Below are 20934 nucleotides of genomic sequence, written 5' to 3' on the forward strand. Positions count from 1 at the left end.
CGTAACAGCACATAATAACATACCATTATAATGATTAATTTTCTCGTTTTATTTATTACATTTTTGCGGCATATTACGGAGGTAATACGCTGCTGAAAACATTTTAATGTTTATATACCAATTAAATATCTAAAGTTTTTATTTGCAAGTTGCAACTCAATTGTGTTTGGGGAAGGAAAAAAAATCGGTACTTGCTGTTAATCAGAAATTCAGAATCGATAATGTTGATACCGACAGAGGCATGGCTTTCATGATCTGCAGAGAGGTACTTGCAAGCTGCAATCTACAAAGTCATGATAACTTCAATTGAATGGCTTGTTGACTGAGTATATTTTTTGTATTGTTTACTTTGTGGAGAATAGAAAGATAACAACAACTAAAACCACCAATCAACCGCGTCATATTCTTTCTTCTTTGTTGTGGAAAGTTATCCTCTAGAACATCTGAACTTTATACCGAATTGAAAGCTATCATCCAGCTTATAATCAAAACATTTTCTTTTGTATTTATCTTAAAATTTTCCAATTCTTGGATTATATTACGTTATGTTTAGTTTAGGAAATAAAAGAAAAAAAAAAGATAAAAAATGAGATAACCTTTTAAGGTTGTTTAACAAAAGAGAAAATAAAATAAAAGAAAAGAAAGATATTTTTTTCTTTATACTTGTTGTTTATATAAAAGAATAAAAAGAAAGAAAACACTATTTGCGTAAAATATCATAAATATTTTAAATAAAAATGAAATACAATATAAATAACAGTACTTTTATTATTATATAAAAAATGACATCCTTTCTTTTGTTTATTTTCTTTTCCTTACCAAATAAAGAGAGATTATAAAGCACTAGTGGAACCCATTCTTTTCTCTTTCTGCTACACCCCAAATGAAAAGGAGGAATTTTTTTTCATTTTTCTTTGCTTCCTCGATTTATCCGTCCGAAATCCACTGTACCAAACGAACCATAGCTGTCATGACTCCACTTGAGGTCTCGGCTGCCAAATGTAACGCTTAATACATATGACATACAGTTTTAATTACTAAATTGTTGACTGAGGTTATTCTTATGCGGGTTACAAGTTCATTGGATTGACCCATCATAAATGAATTTGTTTAAATTTTTAAAAAAATTAAAATAAGTATTTTTAAGAAGTAAATGGAATTTATTTCTTAAAATAAATAAAAAATTATTTTTTAAAAAAGAAACAGTTTTAACAAATAAGTGTAAATAAACTGACGTTATATGTATTTTATATACAATTAGAAAATAAAAATGTTAATTTTAAATTATTTATTATATTAGGACATCAAAACTAATTCTACTAAAAGTGATTACTAACATTAGTCGACTTAGGTTAGATACTAAACCGAGTTTCAATTTAAAAGTTCAAAGCAATATATGGATTGCTTTTGAAAGTTCATTTTTTCGTTGACAGTGTATATGCAAGAGCAACATCAAATAAAAGTATTTTTTAATTAATATTATTCTAATAAATTTTATTTTATCAATATACTTTTGAATAAAAAACATTTAAAAATAAATCACATCGTAAGCTCATTTTTTTTTATCAAACTTAAATTTACAAAGTACTTTTTGATTCAATCTCATATTTACAAACTTTAATTCAAACATTCACTTGAATTTTAAAAACAACGTTAACATGTATCTTTGACTTTCAGAATATTATATAAGAAGATTAAAATTACAACTTATTAACACATTTTTTTAAAAATTAAGTTGACTTATAATCTCTTATATGATAATATTTAAATTTTAAACTAAATTAACATTTCATTTTAATAAAAACTTAGGATTTAAAAAAGAGATAAACAAGTTGACTTTGATATTTTTTAGCTTGACTACGAGTTCAAAGATGGTACTGTCTACTGTGGTCTGCGGACTACACAACGGCAAATTTTTTATTTGTTAGCATATTCAGCACATTTTATTCTAGTAAATATAATATTTCAGTCTTTACACATTTTCACACTCCTAGTTAAGTTGTTTTAATTTATTTTTTTAGGATTTATATCATATAAATACACCATTGATATCAATAATTTAGAAAGAAAACAAAAAGTGGCCAAGACTAATTTGGTAAGTTATAAAAGGATTTAGAGTAAAAAAAATTAAATATATTTTTTATCTCTTAAATTTAAGTCACTTTTATTTTTAGTCTCCTGAATTTTTTTTGTCTCCAAATCTAAAAAATAGTTCTTTTCAGTCTCTCCACAAAAAAAATCTAGTTAATTTTGGAGTGATTGAAATTTTTTCCGTGGAGATTGAAAAGAACAATTTTGAAATTCAAAAGCTAAAAAAAAATGTAAATTTGGGGAAAAAATAAAAGTAACTTAAATTTGAGAGGGGAGGCATATTTAAAATAACATAAAAATGAAACTAAAGGGTAAAGTGAAATTCTTATAATGAACTTCTTTAATCAAAATTTTAACTACTATATTTGTATAGTATGAAGAAATAGAATTATGATTTTCCATATAAACTAATGAATGAAAGTTGTAATTAAGTTGAGTTTTAATACGTTACATATTATCATGTAGCTTGCAAACTTCTGGGCTCCAGCCGAGTCCCCTACGCGTCGACTACCTTGACTCTAGAAGGTCTTCTTTCTAAAGTCCACTTTCAACCACAGAAATTATGGTTATGGAGCCCGGTGACTTTTTTAACTTATTTATTATTTAACTTATGCCCACCTTAAGAATCTTTTGTTTAAAGATATTCTTTAGTTCTTTTACAGAATTCTCCCTAAAAGAAATTATAATCGATGAGGACTATAACATTATCTATATTAGTGCAATTATATTTAAGTTACTTAACTCACTTTTGATAGGTCTTACAGTTCACATGAGACTTCAGAACTCTAACAAACATTCTCTCCAATAGCACAATCTTTAAAAACTTGAAATAAGGACAACAACTGTCTTGCAATTCTTAAGAAGTATTAAGAACCGGTAGCTTATACATGCAACCGTTCTTATATAAGAACTATCATGTCAATATATTAAGGGCAATATGCTTACACAACTTCAATCTGCACAAACCGCTTCAAGAAGTTTGCTAATGTTTATAATCGTGCCTGCACTACAGCAGAGTGGATTTCCCACCAAAACAGTCCATAATAAGGTCAGGGTTAAAAGGATGTGACATTTTATGTCGATGGGAGATGGTGATGCAGCTCACATACTTGATTTGTTGTAAATTCCAATTACTGGCATTACATTACTCTTCAAAAGAATTTAAACATAACCTCTGATCTTATGTCATTGACTCATTGGTAATAGCTAACAAGGGATACCCTTCAAATATATACAGTTAAGTGTGCATGAATTATGCAACATACGGAAAAGTCAATATGCTCAACACAAAATTCAAAAACTTCAGACAATAATCAGAAGATCAGGATAAATAATAGCTTAATTTTTTTCGAACAACTAGTTCTGAATCAGATGCCATAAAAAATTTAGATTCATTCCTAGTGAAAATGCCTTTCTAATCTCAAGCTGTCCAATCAATCATTTGAAGATAATAAGAAAAAAAATACATCAATAATCTTATATCAATTTTCTCAACTTTCTTCCTTACATTGAACTTAATTGAAGGAAGGTGTGACAATATAACTTAATATATTAACTCAACTTATGAATCCATTAAGGCTTGAGCAATAGTGTGAAACCAAACTTGGGACTCTTGTCCAAATCCTTTGTTTCAAAAGCGCTCGAGATTGTCAAGAATGACTTACGTGTTAGCTCATGCTGCAATAAGGCCCCAAGGTTGCCGTGGTTGTTCAGCTTTGCCTTCAAAACTGTCTGAGAATCAACCACATATGAACATCCAACTGTCAATGTGTTCTCATTTGTAGAGAACCTTCTGCTAATCTCTCCCACAACAACTCCCCCATTCAATCTTTCTAGCTGGTGTAAATATGACACCTTCATGGAGTCTCCCTTATCACCTCTTAAAATATGAAAAGTATACTATTATATACCGAAACATAAATTTGCCAACACTGACATCTCAACACAACAAATGCAAGTAACAGTCATTCAATAACTTTTCCAGAGTCAACAAAGCCTTAAATCACCTTCATGAAAAAGAAAAATGTCAACAATACACTCTCTAACACACTTCTTCTAACACATTTTTCATTATTGGCTAAAATTTATTGGAAATTACAAAATTAAGTTTCACTCCTTTTTAATGATGAGTCTTCACTCATGATCTTCGTAATTTTGAAGTTTCCACAAAATTTTAACCAATAATAGATAATGAGTTAGAAGAAATGTATTAGAAAGTGTGTTGCTCCACTCTCGTGAAAAGAAAATAAAAAATCTAAAAATTGTTATAGAAAGAACATCCTAGTTTCATTCCAAAAACAAATTTATAATTCCATCAATAATTACTTGGTTCTGCAAATATGCATTCAAAATACTAATTTAACATCTGACAATTAAAAACACTTGATGTTAAAAAAATTCAACTACTTACAAAATTACTGAAGCATTGGAACTTGGCTTTTTCGAGCACAGACCAACTTTGTATTTCGTAAACTTGCCAATACTTGTAGAGAAGCTGGTTTGTGCTCCAAAGACAATGCTGGGAGTACCCATCGTCCCAGAAAATCAATAGCTGGGGAGTGGTTAAAACCAACAGGGGTGTATCTCAACACAACCAATGCAAGTAACAGTCATTCAATAACTCTTCCAGAGTCAACAATGTCTTAAAACACCTTCATGAAAAGGGAAAATCCTAACAATACACTCTCTAACACAATTTTCATTATTGGCTAAAATTTATTGAAAATTACAAAATTAAGTCTCCCTCCTATTAATGACAAGTCTTCACTCATTATTTTCGTGATTTTGAAGTTTCCACAAAATTTTAACCAATAATAGAGAATGAGTTCTTAGAAGAATATATTAGAAAGTGTGTTGCTATACTCTCATGAAAAAGAAAAAAGAAAAAAAACCTAAAAATTGTTACAGAAAGAACATCCCAGTTTCATCCAAAAACAATTAACCATTCCATCCATAAATACTTGGCTTTGCAAATATGCATTTGATGTACTGATCTAACATCTGCAATTAAAAACATTCAACTACTTACAAAATTACTGAAGCATTGGAACTTGGCATTTTCAAGCACAGACCAGCGTTGTATTTCATAAACTTGCCAACACTTGTGGAGTAGCTGGTTTCTGCTCCAAAGGCAATGCTAGGAGTACCCATCGTCCCAGAAAAATCAATAACAGGGGAGCGGTCTAAACCAACACCAAGAGTAAAAGCAACATGCTCATGAAGATACTGAACCTCAACCTACATCAAAAACACATAATTATGTCCAAGATAACATACTTCAATCCACTATTCCAATCTTATAACCCAAGACAATCCCAGTACCTTGCCAGAACTGTAATCAGGCAGACGAATAGAAGCAATGGTTTTCGCGGATGGCACAACATCAGAGACAGTGAATGTCGTCAACACCTTAACAACAAAATTCAATTACTAAGACTAACAGAAGCAGAAAACATTATAGTTTCAAATATATGAAATGGAAGAAGATATAGAGGGAAAAAGGAGAGGTAAATTAATACATTTGATTCAGTATCAACTTTGACATTAACCGCCTTGTTCTTATACTTAAATTCTGCAGCCACATCACCAGAGGAAAGTCCTCTACTCTTCACCAGTGTTGACTTCAGGTCCTGAACTTGTGACAGGTAACAACTTACAATTACTACTTGTCTCCAACAAATGGAAATGAATTATCAAATTAATGTAATGTTTAGATAAAATTCTTCAAAAATACTTAAAACAGAAGGTAAAACAAAATGAACTTCTCCTATAAGTTAAAATCAAATTATGCACTTAACTTTTGCAAAACTTCTCTCATCTAACTTCTTCGGAAATTGAAGAGTGTAAGTTAATTTTAGCTTATAAGTTCAATTCATTTTACTTTCTTATGTTATAAGTACTTAAGCAGAAATTTATCAAAACAAAACCTAACAAAGCAAACTTTTCTTCGGTTGCAAACGAATGACGTAATTAGAGTTATCGGAAAATGATTTCGGAACTAAACAAATAAATAGCGAATAATAAAAGGAGAGAAAAACAGGGATCGGAAAGTGAACGCACGAGACCGGAGTTGGTGGAGGAGGAGATGGTGAATCTTTGATCGGAATTGTAATCCTTCGTGAGGATATCTGCAAAAGCGAAATCGGAATTTGCTTAGTTAAGAAAGCAGCATATAATAAGAAGCGAACAAAAAAAAAATGAGAACGAGAGAGATAGTTTATTTACCTCTGCCTCTCTTGCCGATCTCAGAGAAGAAACCAGGTCCTTTCCCTGACATTTTCGCTGCTGCACAGAAACACCAACAACCAAACAAGGGTTTATATAAACCCTTTTCCATGGATGAAAAAAATAGAAAAATATAAAATCTATATAAAAAAATGAGAAAACAAAAAAAAACAACAGTTTTGCTCTCGTTGAGAGTCGAACTCAAGACCTCCCGCTTACTAAACGGGTGCTCTAACCAACTGAGCTACGAGAGCTTGTTGGTCTACATTTTCTTTTAATATTTAATAAAACATTTTTGGATGCGTCGATGGTCAAACTTAATAAAGTGTTACAGTATTTCTTATACTTGGATTGAATTAAATATGTTTGTGTTATTTTAATTTTGATCTTCGAAGCGTTAGTTAATAGAAATTATAAATAAAAAAATTAGAATCTTAAAATGATTAAAATTTAAAAAAATACAAATTTAAAAGGATTAAAAATAAACAAAAAAAACTTACAATATCGAAAATGGAAAAACCCCAACTAACAGGATCTAAAATTAGGAAAATAGACTTTGAGGATCAAAAATGAAAAAAACACTAATTTACCTGGACCAGAAAAATATTCAAGCCTACTTGGATTTTATGAATTTCATGACCTTTTTAGTTTGGCAGAGTCTTTTTACTTGTTCAAAAACAAGTCGTACAAAAGAAGAAACATAATTGAAAATTAAAGGCGTGTTGATAATATTTGGTTGGTTCAAAGTTAAGCATGCTGAGAGTGAGAGGTGAGGAGGTTTAATTTAGACTGTAAAGTTTCTAGGAAGGAATAGAGATTAGAGAGATTACAGAGAAAATAATTATAGGTATTATCAAAATATTTAACACCTGAACTAATAAAATTTAATTTGTACCAAAAAATTATTAAAGAGAATAATTTCCTCAAAAATAACTTGATCCCTTCTTTTTATATTCCAATTTGCAAATGTTTGCTAACAAAAATGGTGACAAGCTTGTTACAACTGAGTCAAAAATGTTTGCTGAACTAGCCTCGGACACAAAATTTGTCAATATGATAGATAAGTTCACTTTCACAGTAGGCATGGAGAATGAAACCGAATTTGAAATGGTAATGGTAGGGAGGGAGTAGGGACCACTGGAAATTTGGAAGTTGTATATGTAGGCTTTTTCATGTTGTTATTGTGAATTTAACCCAAAAACAAAGAATAATTTTTTTAATTTGTTGTCAACACCTAACAACAAAATTCGATTACTAACTGAACCAGAAAACATTATAGTTTCAAGTGTGTGTATATATATATATATATATATATATATATATATATATATATATATATATATAAGCTTAATTGAATATTAATATGAAATTGTTCTTGTCTATCATTACATTTGATTAAATATTTCAATTTTTTTAAATACAGCAACCTGACCTTTTGTATCATTTAAAATTTATCAACTAGTTTTATAAGAAGATCAATTCAATAAGATAATTTAACACTTTTAAATAACAACTTTTAGTTAAAAATTATTTTATCTTTTTAACTAACTTAGCTTTTGTGCGTTTTTTGCCATATATATGATCTATGCAACCCGCTAATGCTATATGTAGTAATTGATTGAAACTCTATTGACAAAAACAACCATGAAATTAATGCTATAAGTCCAAAAGTTTTTAATACCCACGTACAGGGTTCAACTAGTTATATATAAATAAATCTCAGAAAAAATATTACTTTCTCCTTTAATGAATGTCCCTATCCATGAGTGACCTTTACGACAAAATGCTGTAGAAAATGGAGAAGCCTTATAGAGAATAGGGATGGATTAAGAGGAATTGTTCAAACCTCAAAGATCACATAATATCTAGATAACTAAACACCATAATAAGCTTATTATAGCAACAATCATTTCGAATTTGTTGGAAGTGTTTTTTGGTACATATAATCCTATTGGTTGAATTTTGAAACTTGCTTTCCTTTTCATTTTAATTATTCAATCAACATATCCTTTTCGGCAAAAGGGTATGAAAAGGTCTATAATATGCATATGAGCTAAAATAGTAGTAATATTTTAATGTCGACTCCTTAAGAAAAGGTCTATAATATACATATGAGCGAAAATAGTAGTCATATTATCACGGAGTCTTATTTAATAAAGGTATAAATTGTCTGAGTCTTGAGAACCAAAGCCAAACCGTTGAACAACGTACAACGTACATATATACAAAACGCTTACCTTCTAAGTTCTAATAACGTTTGCGTGAGGTTACCATCTTTTTTTGTTTCCTTCTAAAATATATATTATATTAAAATAAAATATTAACTTGGCCATCAAATTATAAACATATGACATTAAAAGTAAAATAAGAAACAACAGTAATGTAGCTAGTATTAAATATAATTTATCTCTCCATTTATGAGTCAGATATGTCTGACTTTGAATTAATCTGTTATGACTTGAGAATATTTTTTAATTCGTAGGAATTAAAAATAAGCACCGAAAGGTTTATAGTTGATAAAAAAAATATCAGATTTATAATACTTCATATATTATTCTTAATTAAATGAGTTAGAATTTCTTTATTCATGATTTCATTTAAAACAAGAAAACAACCGTAACAAGAAAGATTAGTGGTAGCACAAGCAACGAAGCATGAAAGACTCTAACTTAAAACAAATAAAACTTCTATCCACCATAACAGATTACTTTAACAAGCCAAAATGGCCAACTCTAACTTAAAACAAATAAAACTAGAAAAGCTCATGTTGCTGGAATATCAAAAGTGTGTTAGTGTTGGTCAAAAGTCGAATATTAATCGTTAAAATTAAACTCTAATAACTATTTTAGCAATGATAAAGTGACAATTACGAGGTTGTCATCATTATAGTCGGACACTAATTTTTTTATGACGACAAAAAAAATACAACACTTAATAATGTCGACCAAATTAATGCTTAAGTCATCATTATTTTTTTTCAATTAACATCAGTCTAACCGATGCTAATTTGCTTATTTTATAATAATGTTAGCTGTGATTGTGATCACTTATAACTACCCATTGTAGAAGGCAATGCCTAATTCACCATGTTCATCAAACTATTACACCTCACATGAACCACTTGAGACTATAAACCAATATCTTTTTTTTATCATCATTCTCCAACTAAGTGCCAAAAAGAAAACTAGACAGAAGGAGGGGAAAAAACAAGTAAAAATAGAGAACAAAAACATTAAAAAGAAAAAGAAAACCAAAAGTAGTGTTGCAACGTTAGCAATTTGCCACCACCATGCACAAAGGTGATAGGTGAATTTTTCTTCTTCATTTTCTACTCTCTTTTTTTCTTTCCCATCTTACTCTCTATCGATGGTTTTATCTCTCTTTATCTCGTCGTCTTCCTGTTTTGGACATAACGAGCCTTCACAAGTAATGACAATGTCATTTTCTCTTTCTCTCTGGTGGCCATAGTTTTCTTCTTTCCTTCTCTCTCACAATATCGCTTCCTTTACGCCCTATTCTACATCCTTCTCTTCTATTTTAGTGGGGAGTTTTTTTTCTCATTTTGACTCGAGTAGGAAAATATAAAATAACATTGACCAAGCCAACGCTAATATTAAAAATATTTTTTTAAAAAAATAGTAATTAACATCGACAATGATCTATGCTTTTGTTTTAGCAACGAGTGTTCCAAGTTTCAATTTAAGCGAAAAATAAAAATAGTGTCATCCCAACCAACACATATTAAAAATATTTTTTCTGAAATTAGTAACTAGTGTTGACCATAACCGACACAAGTTAACCAAGATAAAAGAATAAAATAAAAATAACACCAAAATTCAAATTAGTGCATAACATACTAGCGCGTGCCAAAAAGGATAAAAAAAAAATAAAAATTACTTACTGCGTTTTATATCATATCACGTTTAAGATTTTCATGCATGAATTAAAAAATATAATTAATTTATTGATTTTAAAAAAATTAAATAACTTCCTAATATATTTTTTATCTTTTTAATTAACTACTCATTTATTCTTACTATCACTAAGTATTAATTAAAAATAAGATCTATTTTGGAACAATTTTTTTCTTCAAAACGTTACATTATCTGAAACTGAGAGAGTAATTGCCAAAAGTTAATTTAGCATAGACGTAGAATCAATCTCAAAGTCATTGTCAAGTATTCGTCATTAATATGTTTTTAAGTGACTTACATTAAATTCCCATATAAAGAAAGTCTCTAAAACATTTACATATTATTAAAAGTTTAAACTGAAACAAACAAAAAAGAAACAGAATATTAATTAATATATTTTTAAAAATAAAGATTTTTCTTTAAAATTAGACCTCCCATCTTAACATTTTTTGCCTTTTATTAACAATAATTTCATTTATCTTTTAATTCCACTTTTTAATATTACTAATCATAGTAAAAAATGTATATTTTCCAGTATTTAATATTTTAAATTGTATTTTTTTTTTTAAAACAAAGGCAATGTCAAGGCTAGAAGGTTACTATAATCTTTGACACCACCTCTGTCAAAAGATTCAGTAAATAGACAAATAAAAACAAGACAAAAGCCATGGGAGGACATCAAAAGCCTAACCGAGGAGAAGCAAAACAATGACTATCTAAACATATAACAAGGAAGACATTGTCTGTCCTGCACAAAAAATATTGTAACAAAGGAAGGAACAAAATCCCACTAGCAAAAATTTTGTAAACTAATCCCATGAGACGTTAACCTATCTGCACAAGTGTTGCCCTCACGGTATATGTGCCCAACAACAAGGTTCATATCTCTAGTCTTGATGATAGCATTCTTCCATCTGTTCCTCAAGGTCCACGACACTATATTCTCATTCTTAAAAGCTTGCACCACCAGCATTGAATCACATTCCAACCACAAATTCCTCCATCCCTTCTCGCAGGCAGTCTCAATAGCTATAACTGCTGCAAAAGTTTCTGCAAAAAACCGTATTTAACACCTAGAGATGAAGCAAAACAATCCATTATACTTGTGTGGTGATTCCTAAAGATACCACCACAACCTGCTACACCGGGAGATCCTATAGTAGCCCCGTCCGTATTGCATTTGACCCATCCGTAATACAGCTGTATGACCTATATCTTTCTCGAATGGCAGAAAATGTTAAAAGCCTTGAGCTTTGAAAATTCATAAATTGAAGGGAACATTGAGCTTGAAGTCGAATCCAACCCAACTTTGTATTAGCTTCAATGGCCAGAATGACATTTCAAAAACTAGGCTTCTAATTTTGAAACTTGCTCTTATTCCGACAATCCCATATACTCCAAACTGCGTATGTAATGGCCTATGAAGCACGGACACACTCCGGTCCCTTGTTGTATCTGGTGTCTAACACGACACCGACACCAACACGACACCGACTTCGGTGTTAGGGTTGAGTTTGATATGTTTGACAGGTGTCCATGTATCTGTGTCCGTGTCATGTCTGGTGTCGGTGTCATAGGTAATGGCAGCTAAACTCACCTCATGCAGCTGGGGAGAACAAGCAGAATTTAGAAAACCCAAGATGTTCAACATAGAACTTCTGTCCAGCTTATGTTACAGCTTTATTTCCAACCAATCCCAAATCTTCGACGCAAAACTACACTGCAGAATAAGGTGATCAGCATGTTCAATAAAGCAGCCGCAAAGATCGCATCTTGAAACAATGTTGCAGCCCCTTGATTGCAATACATCATCAGTTGGCAATTTATTTTGCATAATAAATTTCCATAGCACTAGAGTTTTTGCCTGCGGAATGCAGTTTTTCCAAATCAGCTTTAGTCCACAGGATGTCATTAGAAGCACCTTGCAAGAACGAATAAGCCTCCTTTAGATCTAACGCTCATGTTGGAGTACCTTGCCAAACTGGGCGATCCTCACCTCAAATAAAGGAATGGTCGTGCTCTCTATCTCAGTAGCAATATTAGGAGCTTACTGTTGAAACCAATCAGAAAGCCTTCATTTATCTTGATGAATAAAATCTGCTACCTTTGCTTACAGGTTCACCTGAAGATGAGAAAGAATTTGCATTGCCGAATCCTTAGTTTGTGAGGCTCACCTTTGGGTCCAAAAATGAATACTTTGCCCATTGCCAATCACCCACACAATGTTTGAGCTCAAAGTACTCCACAATTGTTTCATACCTGATCACAAAGATGATTTTACATGATTTCAAACCTATACTCCATCTTTGAAGACCCTAGCTCTAAGCATATCCACCAATTGGGTTGTCGAAGAAGCAAATTTCCAAGTGAGAGACAGAATTAAGGCTTTATTTAGCGCTTTAAAAGAACGAAGTCTGAGTTGTCCCTCACTAAGAGGTCTGAAATTTTTTTTCCAAGAAACTGTGACAAGATTCCTATGCTCACAATCACCCAACCAAATGAAATTACGAACATGCCTTTCCAACTAAATGAGTAAAGTTGAAGGCCACAAATAAACATGAAATGAATACATCAAGGATCATTCAATCACTGATCTCACTAGTTGTAGTCTCCCCATCAAAGAAAGAAGCTTCCACTTCCAAGCTGTGAGCTTCTGCTTGACTTCATCTATAATAGCCCTCAAGTGCAGCTTCTTCGGTTTGCCTTTAAAAATAGGGGTGCCTAAATAGTCAAACGGAGCTATGCAAGCTTTGAAACCCAGCAAGCTTGATAAACCTTGAATGTGCCTCTGACTAATACTCGCCATGGCAAAAGATAGATTTCTCTTGACTAATGTGTTAGAAAAAAAAAAGAATAAATGAGAAGAAGCTCCAAAGCCTTAAACTAAATAACAAAACAACCGTAGTAAAATGACATACAATAAGTATAAAGAAAAATAATTTTAAAAAAAAAAATTTAAATAATTTGGATTAAAACGTGCAAACGTTATCATTACAGAGAAAACGTTCTCACTATACTAGTTGAAAAATCTGATTGCGTTCATCTCCCAAGATACGACAACCTATTGATTTCGATCGTATGTAGCGAAAGAATCCTCAAACCTTTTGAACTCAATGCTCTTGCTCTCAAAAAATAATTTTTTATAAGAAAATGAAGAAAAAATTTTAAATTATTTTTCTAGTTGTGTTTCTGGCTAAAGGAAGATAGAGATATATATAGATACAGCCCAAGTTTAGTATCTTAAAAAAAATTGTCACCTTTTGAATGTTAACAAACCAATTATAAACAATCTTATTACATGCAAGTTAATGTGTATGTGCAACGTGTCTTATACTTAGTGTTTATGAACTTCCAACCAAGAAAAATATAGAAACTTAATTATCTTGAACTATACCTTCTTTAACCAGTCTTTAGTACACAACTCCTACAATATTAATGTTCATTTAGGTTCTAATCAACGAATTCACGTTACATGACCTTACACATATATCTTGTTTTGTGAGTGTTACTTAGAGATTAGCTCATATCTCACATTGGCGGTTCCACCACCACACTCACTAAGTGAATCCTCAAATGGTGGTTTGTGACCTCACCCCTACAACGATTGTCATCGAATTCATTAAGACATATTTTTTTGGTACACATATATAAATACCTCAATCTTAATTTTGCCACAATTTATAATACACATCGTCATAGGAATGAGAAATGGAACAACTTTGCAAAATTGTATTTTTGTATACTTTAATCAACAAACAATTTCACTGTTACCTGTTAAAATTCATTTATGGGATCACCAATCGTACGGAGACGAGTGTCCATTATTGTAACTAAATAATGAGCTTTAGTCTCATTCCCCTCGACGACTCAAATACTTGTTGGCGCAGTCAAACCTTTTGTAAGCAAATCCATAATATTGTTTTTTGACCTTTTACTCCTCCTAGGTTCAAAAGCAACGTCCTTATTAGCATTACTACAAGATGATAAATTAGAACAAGAAGTACCACAAATAGATTTAGACAATTTATTTTTCAAAGGAAAAATATTTTCAAAGAAAGTGACATCTCTAAATTCCATAATAGTGTCATTAGAAATTTTGGACACTTCTGAATTAACAACCAAGAATCTATATGTAATACTATACAAAAAATATCCAAAAAAAAACACAATCAACAGTTTTTGGTCCAATTTTCCTTTTCTTATTAATAAGGATGTTAACCTTTGCTAGACACCCACACACTTTAAGATATTTTAGATTTGATTTTCTTTTTCTCCATAGCTCATAAGGGGTTTTTTCAAAAAATTTATAAGTTACCTTATTAAGAATATGACATGCAAAATATAAAGTTTCACCCCACATATTTTTTGGCAAACCAGAACTTACAAGCATAACATTCACCATATCAAGCAAGGTACGATTCATTCTTTCCGCAATACCATTAGATTGAGGAGCATATGGAGGTGTCATTTCATGAATAATATCATGCATTTCACAAAAAGTACTCATGTCTAAAGATGTGTATTCTCCACCTTTATTAGAATGTAGAATTTTAATTTTTCTTTCTAATTGATTTTCTACTTCTGTTTTATATTCTTTGAACTTATCAAACAACTCATGTGATTAACTATATACACATAACAATATTTGGAGAAATCATCAATGAAAGTAATAAAGTATCTCTTACCACCGCGTGTTAATAACACATCATTATTATCACATACATCACTATGAACCAATTCAAGCAAGTTAGTTTCTCTTTCAATACATGTAGTAAAACCCTTTCTAAGTTGTTTTGCTTGAATACATGTTTCACATTTTTGTTTTAAATCAATAGAAGCTTTACGAATAATAATTCTACACATCTTTTGCCCACACATCTTTTACTACCCTTGAATTATAAATATTTTCAAATTCTAATTAAGAATAATACCGAAGTGGGTTCTTTTGCACACCATATTTCCCTTTCTTCCCAACATCATATTTGCTCGTTTATAATGGTTCATTATTTGTTATTTATCTATTATCTATATTTGATTTTATAGGATGATATCACTTGATAACCTCATTCTTATTCCCTCTAAAATTATTAAATATTATTATTTAATTTAATTATTAATTCAAATTAATATTATTAAATAGATTCTATTTTATTATTCATTTGTTTTAATAATTTTATTATTCATTCTATTAGAGCAATATTCAATTATTATTCTATTAAATTAAAATAATTCTATTTTTAGAATTTTTATTCTTAATCAATCATTTCATTTCTCTTTTAACATTTTTAATAATGATTCTAATATTACTTAATAATGTACACGAAAAATAGATCATCGATGAACTTATTTCATTCTTTTTTAGTATTTTTTGTTAACAATTTATCTTTATTAGCATGTTTTGTATGCTATATCAGTTTTGTATGTTGTAATTAAAAATTATAAAAATGAAATATAAAAATAAAATATTGAATTTGTGAATCATATTTAAACAATAAAAAATATGTTCAAATGCAAAAGAACATTTGAAATAATAACATTCACCCATTTGGAACAAGATTTTAATTCAAATAATTTTTTCCTTATTTATTCAATTAAAGAAGTTTTTTATATTTTAAATTAACTTATTTGATTAATGTTCAAATTTCTTCAATTAACAATATATAAATTTATTAATATAAAAATATAGAAAATATAGAAAATATATTAAATATAAAATAAAATTACATTTTTTATGAAGTACAAAATTTTATAAAAACACAAAATTGATGCACATATATAAAAATATAATATACATCATACAAAATTTTGATTATAACATTTAACATTTTATTATGTATTAATATGGTTAATTATATATATATATATATATATATATATATATATATATATATATATATACTAGTATACATTTTTATTAATATATTTCTATTAATTAAATTTAATAAATAAATACATTAAAAAGTTATAAAATATAAAAAAATTATAAATTTAATAATCATGCAGGACACGAGACATTAAGCTAGTTAGTTCCTAAAATATGTAGTTTCTAAAATATTTTTTAAAGGGACTAATATATAAAATGAATAAAATATTATAAAAACTAAAAAAAATACATATATTAAGATGACTAAAATAATCAAAAAATAATTTTTTTATTAGAGACTCAATGTAAAAAAATAATTATTAAGAATTAGAAAAAATCATTAATTTATCAATAATTAAAAATATATTTAAGTCAAAAAGTAAAACAAAAATGATTTCTAACCAAAAAAAAAAAAATTTTTATTCATCAAAACGGATGTAATTTTATGAGCTGGCCTAATCAAATCTAAACTAAATAATATAGGATGTATTATAATGTATTTTACATACATAATTTTGATTATGAAATTACATTGCGACTCATATTTGTATTAAGTGGAAATTTATAAAATTATACAATTTTTTCATAATTTCATTATCTTGTGTTTTAATGGGATATGTATTAGTTTTGATTTATACTCCAAGTACAAGTATCATATATTACTTGTGTTTCAATATTGGGATGTGTATTAGTTCCCGTTTATTCTAGACGTGTTAAGTATCCTATATGGAAAATTGTTTTTTTTTTAGTTGCGAACATTTACAACATGGTAAATTAAATTCTTCGAAAATGATTTTTTTTTCATGCACATAAGTTGAATTCAAGACTTCAATTAAGGAGAATTAACCATGTATCACTTAAACCAATCATCAATATATTGAGTTATTTTAATATTTATTTTTTAAGAAATTTCATTATATTTTGATTAATATTATAATTTAGATGTCATACTTAATACTTTAAAGTTTAAATCAATCTTCATTATATCATTGAGCATTTTCGATTTATTTAATATTTTTCTGGTACAAGTTTATTTAATATTAACTACGTGCTTAGAAACAAAGATATAAAAACCAAATTAAATTAATCTAAATTAATTTTAATCAATATAAAGTGAATCAAATTTAATATTATATTTAAAATTATCCAAAATTGAACTGCAATATATATTTATAATCGGATTGGATTTTTTTTACTTAAAAATTAAAATTTGTCTAAATTGAAGCATGAATACTTCTGGTAACAAGAGTTGTTTGTTTAAAAAAAATGCAAGAACTAAAACTAAAAACAAATAAAAAGCCAAATGAAGTCAGATACTCAATCTATTTATTGATGAAAAATGTTAATAACACATTTAACACACTATTCAATATATACTTCTTTTTTTATTATGAACTAAAATTTATTAAAATTCACGAAATAATATAAATCTCACTTTATATTAAATAAACTTGATTCGTAACTTTTTTAATTCTTAAAAAATTCCAATCAGAAATTAAACAAAATATTAAAATAAAATATATATAAAAAATGTAATAGGATTCCTATATTTTCCATCTATTGATATCAATGTTTGATATACTGACAAAAGTACTTCATCTCTATTAAAACCAATATCCCTTTATTATATTAAAAGAAAACAACGGATGTTGGATGACATAACCCTTTTTCTCTTTCCACCTTGCTTTCCATCATTCATTTTCATTTTTCATTTTTTGCATATAATTCCATATATTATTTTATTGGCTTTCACTTCTCCTACGCTAGCAATACAATTTATTTTATTGGACAACTGAGACTACTCGGCTACCTCCATTTATTTTGTTTCCCCACTGAATTTAATTATTTTAATGTACTAAATACAAATTTTCACAAGATAGGATCAACCGATCAAGTGATCCTAGGTTTATCACGCTAAACGATTAAAATTTAATCTTCACCAAGAAAAGTTGCTGAGTTAAAAAAAAAATTGCGTTTTGCATAATCAATCAATTTCATATAATTTTTTTTATTTATAAAAAAAATATTTACATTATTAATCAATAAAAAATTATAATAGATATAACTTTTAAGTAATTATTACAATCTTTGTTGTTATTTATAAAACACAAAGGGTTAGTTTCATTTTATAAGAATAATTTATAATATTTTAGCATTAATTATTTTTAGAATGAAATATTCTTAATTAATTGTACTTCACAAACAATTTGAAAAGAAAGAGAAATAATACTAAAATTGGTTGTTTTGAAACAAAATATAAATTTAACATAAATTTATTGTAATAAACTAAAATAATCATTTTTTATTTATCTTGATGAATTCGGTAATTAGATTTTATAAATAACAATAAAGATGATATAAAAATTAACAAATTTATTATTCATACTAATGTGTAATTAAACAATAATACAAAAACTTCTGAGTATTAATTGATTGGTGAAGACTTCTCCACTCCAAAAATGTCGTTGATATTTTTTTATAATCAATTATTCTCCTCACATTATATCACTTATCATACCTATAGTTATTTTTCTTTCTCTCATTAAGTATATGTTTGCCACACACATACGTGAATGGATTGAATATGCGCCAACGGAAAAGAGTATTTTGTTGCTCTCTTCCGAGGTTTGGAACATTTGAAAGTAACTGACCGAAAGAAAAAACTTATGAAACTCATGGCTCAATATATTTCACTAGATTTGGAAATAAAAAATGTTCTTACACCAGAAATGACACGGTTAATTCTTATTTATTATGTTTATTTATTGTTTAGCATTGAGTTATGACTTGAGGCTTCGAAGTAGCTTTTACAATACCTTTGGAGAATTGAATAGTTGAATACTTAGAGAGAATACTTCGAAGTGAAAAGATTGCTTATAGGAAAATTGCATTGCTATCATTTTTGGCAGGTACAGTTCTTATTAAACACACACACACACACACATATATATATATATATATAAAAGCCAATGGAAAAGAGTAATTTTTTTCTCCTTTTCAAGGTTTGAAACATTTAAAAGTAAAAAAATTGTGAAACTCATGACTGAATGTAACATCCTAAATTTTAAGTATTAGGAATATAATTTAATCTTCTAAGACTGCATTGTTATATAGTTTGTATATCTTTATTGTTGTTATATTATATTATTGACTATTTCCCAAGCATGTGCATATGTTGTAAGATTGTGAGTGTGTTCATGTGTGCACACACACTATGTGTATTTATTTAGTGTTATTATTATTATTATCATTGGTATTATTATTAATATTTTTATTATTATTATCATTTTTATTATTATATTATATTATATTTGTTGATATTATTTTTAATATGGCTAATACTGTTGTTATGTTATTATCATTATTGTATTATCGGTGTTATTATTGTTGTTGTGGTGTTCTAACGCTAGAAATTAGTGAGACCAAGATGATAGAACCTAAGAGTGTATCTAAGGTCCAGTAAGGGATTAGGCTCATCCAAATCCTTACCCAACTAAGTGTTATAAGAAGGGAGAGAGTAAGACATTATGTTTAGTTGTGACAAATAGAAAGAATAGAGAAGATAAAAGAAGAGAAGGAGGGAAAAACTTTGAGATTCAAGTCCGAAGTTCTCCTTTATAACTTAGTTGTAATTTATGGTTTCATGTATTTGTTTTATGTGATATAATGTATGATACCCGTGTTATAAGAAATGAATTTTATTGAATGATACTTGTCATCGTAGTTGTATTATATATGTTTTTTTTTCCCTATAAAATAAAGTTTTCTTTAATCATTTAAAGATTTTTGTCTTGATTTTAGTTCTTGAAATGTATTTTTTTTAGTTTCTCTTGCTAAGTATTAATAATAATTTTAAATAACGATCTAATAACAACATTAATAGTCCATTAGTTTATCTAGTCACTAAGAAAACTAAATAGTCACATATTTTTATTTTTTTAAAATTATGTTTTTAAATCTTCAGTTAACTAACATACTTGATGATGTCAGAATAATTGAGAAATTTAAAAATATAGTTTTTTTTTATAAAAAAAAATGTATATTCAATCAGACTCCTTGATAATGTGATGATTCATTAAATTTGAGAGAGAAAAAAATGGAAAGAGTTACATATTAAAATACTAAATTAGCATTATATTTACACACTATTTTATTAAATATATTTTGCTATTTCACACAAGTATCGTAGATGAAAATGAGAGGAACCAAAATTTCTATAATACTATAATCATTCTAGATCTATATTCCAAAATATAAATGTCCCCTCTCCTATATAAAATCATTTTCTCTTTTCTTATCTTCTTCACCTTATTCACTAAATGTAAATACTAACATGTTAGTATAGTTTCTTAAAAATCCTAACAGTATCTACTTCAGATGTTATTTACTCTATCAATTTAGGCTGTATTTGTTTTAGCGTTGAAATCCAAGGACCTGCGTTCCAATGCATTCTTTTATAAGAAGTGATAAAATATTACCTATCTTGAACGGACCTTTTAAGTAATTTTCAACACAGCACCAGAAAAACAACACGCTTCATCGAGAAACGATGTTCGTACGCACGCGTTTAAAGGAAGTAAGGAACAGTTGTCGCACGTGCTTGCGGGATTGGAATTTGGTAAAATCAATCTTAATAAGTGCACGTGTCAGCCCCAGAGGCCAAGGTTGGGATACAGATGTAAATATGTTATCCCAGTCCCCTCCCATTCATATACTTCCCTTCTGGCAACTCTCCAACAGCTTCCCCTTTCTCCCCTTCTCCAGAACCTCCGCGTCGTCCGATGGGAACAGAAGGTTACACTTACATGGGGCGCAGTTTGACCGAACTCCGCATCAACGACG

General features: G+C 28.7%; 2 protein-coding genes and 1 non-coding gene across 8 annotated transcripts in view; 1 reads left to right on the forward strand and 2 right to left on the reverse strand.

Annotated features, from left to right (window-relative positions):
* Positions 1 to 2921: 2921 nt before the first annotated feature.
* Positions 2922 to 6500, reverse strand: LOC100794992 (mitochondrial outer membrane protein porin 2). Of its 6 annotated transcripts, none has more exons than XM_006606947.3 (8): positions 6316 to 6459; positions 6151 to 6218; positions 5610 to 5720; positions 5413 to 5499; positions 5120 to 5328; positions 4502 to 4609; positions 3756 to 3970; positions 2922 to 3092 (listed from the first exon to the last, which is right to left on the reverse strand). In XM_006606947.3, exons 1-8 carry the CDS (start codon positions 6425 to 6427, stop codon positions 3043 to 3045), a joined length of 960 nt encoding a protein of 319 aa, XP_006607010.1. In that variant the 5' UTR covers positions 6428 to 6459; the 3' UTR covers positions 2922 to 3042. The 6 variants fall into 6 exon arrangements, with proteins under 6 accessions (XP_006607010.1, XP_006607011.1, XP_040865233.1 ...); XM_006606948.3 differs by having other exon boundaries at positions 2922 to 3097; XM_041009299.1 differs by lacking the exon at positions 4502 to 4609 and having other exon boundaries at positions 6316 to 6453.
* TRNAT-AGU (transfer RNA threonine (anticodon AGU)) lies at positions 6496 to 6569 on the reverse strand. The gene has a single exon. It is a non-coding gene; the product is annotated as a tRNA-Thr (tRNA).
* Positions 6570 to 20582: 14013 nt separating this feature from the next.
* LOC100796050 (U-box domain-containing protein 4) overlaps positions 20583 to 20934 on the forward strand; it is a gene marked incomplete in the record, with an annotated part of 2945 nt that continues 2593 nt past the window's right edge. The window contains 1 exon segment of the mRNA XM_006606949.4: positions 20583 to 20934. Coding sequence (XP_006607012.2) covers positions 20874 to 20934 — 61 coding nt within the window.

The sequence above is a fragment of the Glycine max genome, chromosome 14 (assembly GCF_000004515.6).
Source record: "Glycine max cultivar Williams 82 chromosome 14, Glycine_max_v4.0, whole genome shotgun sequence".
NCBI classification, from domain to species: Eukaryota; Viridiplantae; Streptophyta; class Magnoliopsida; order Fabales; family Fabaceae; genus Glycine; species Glycine max.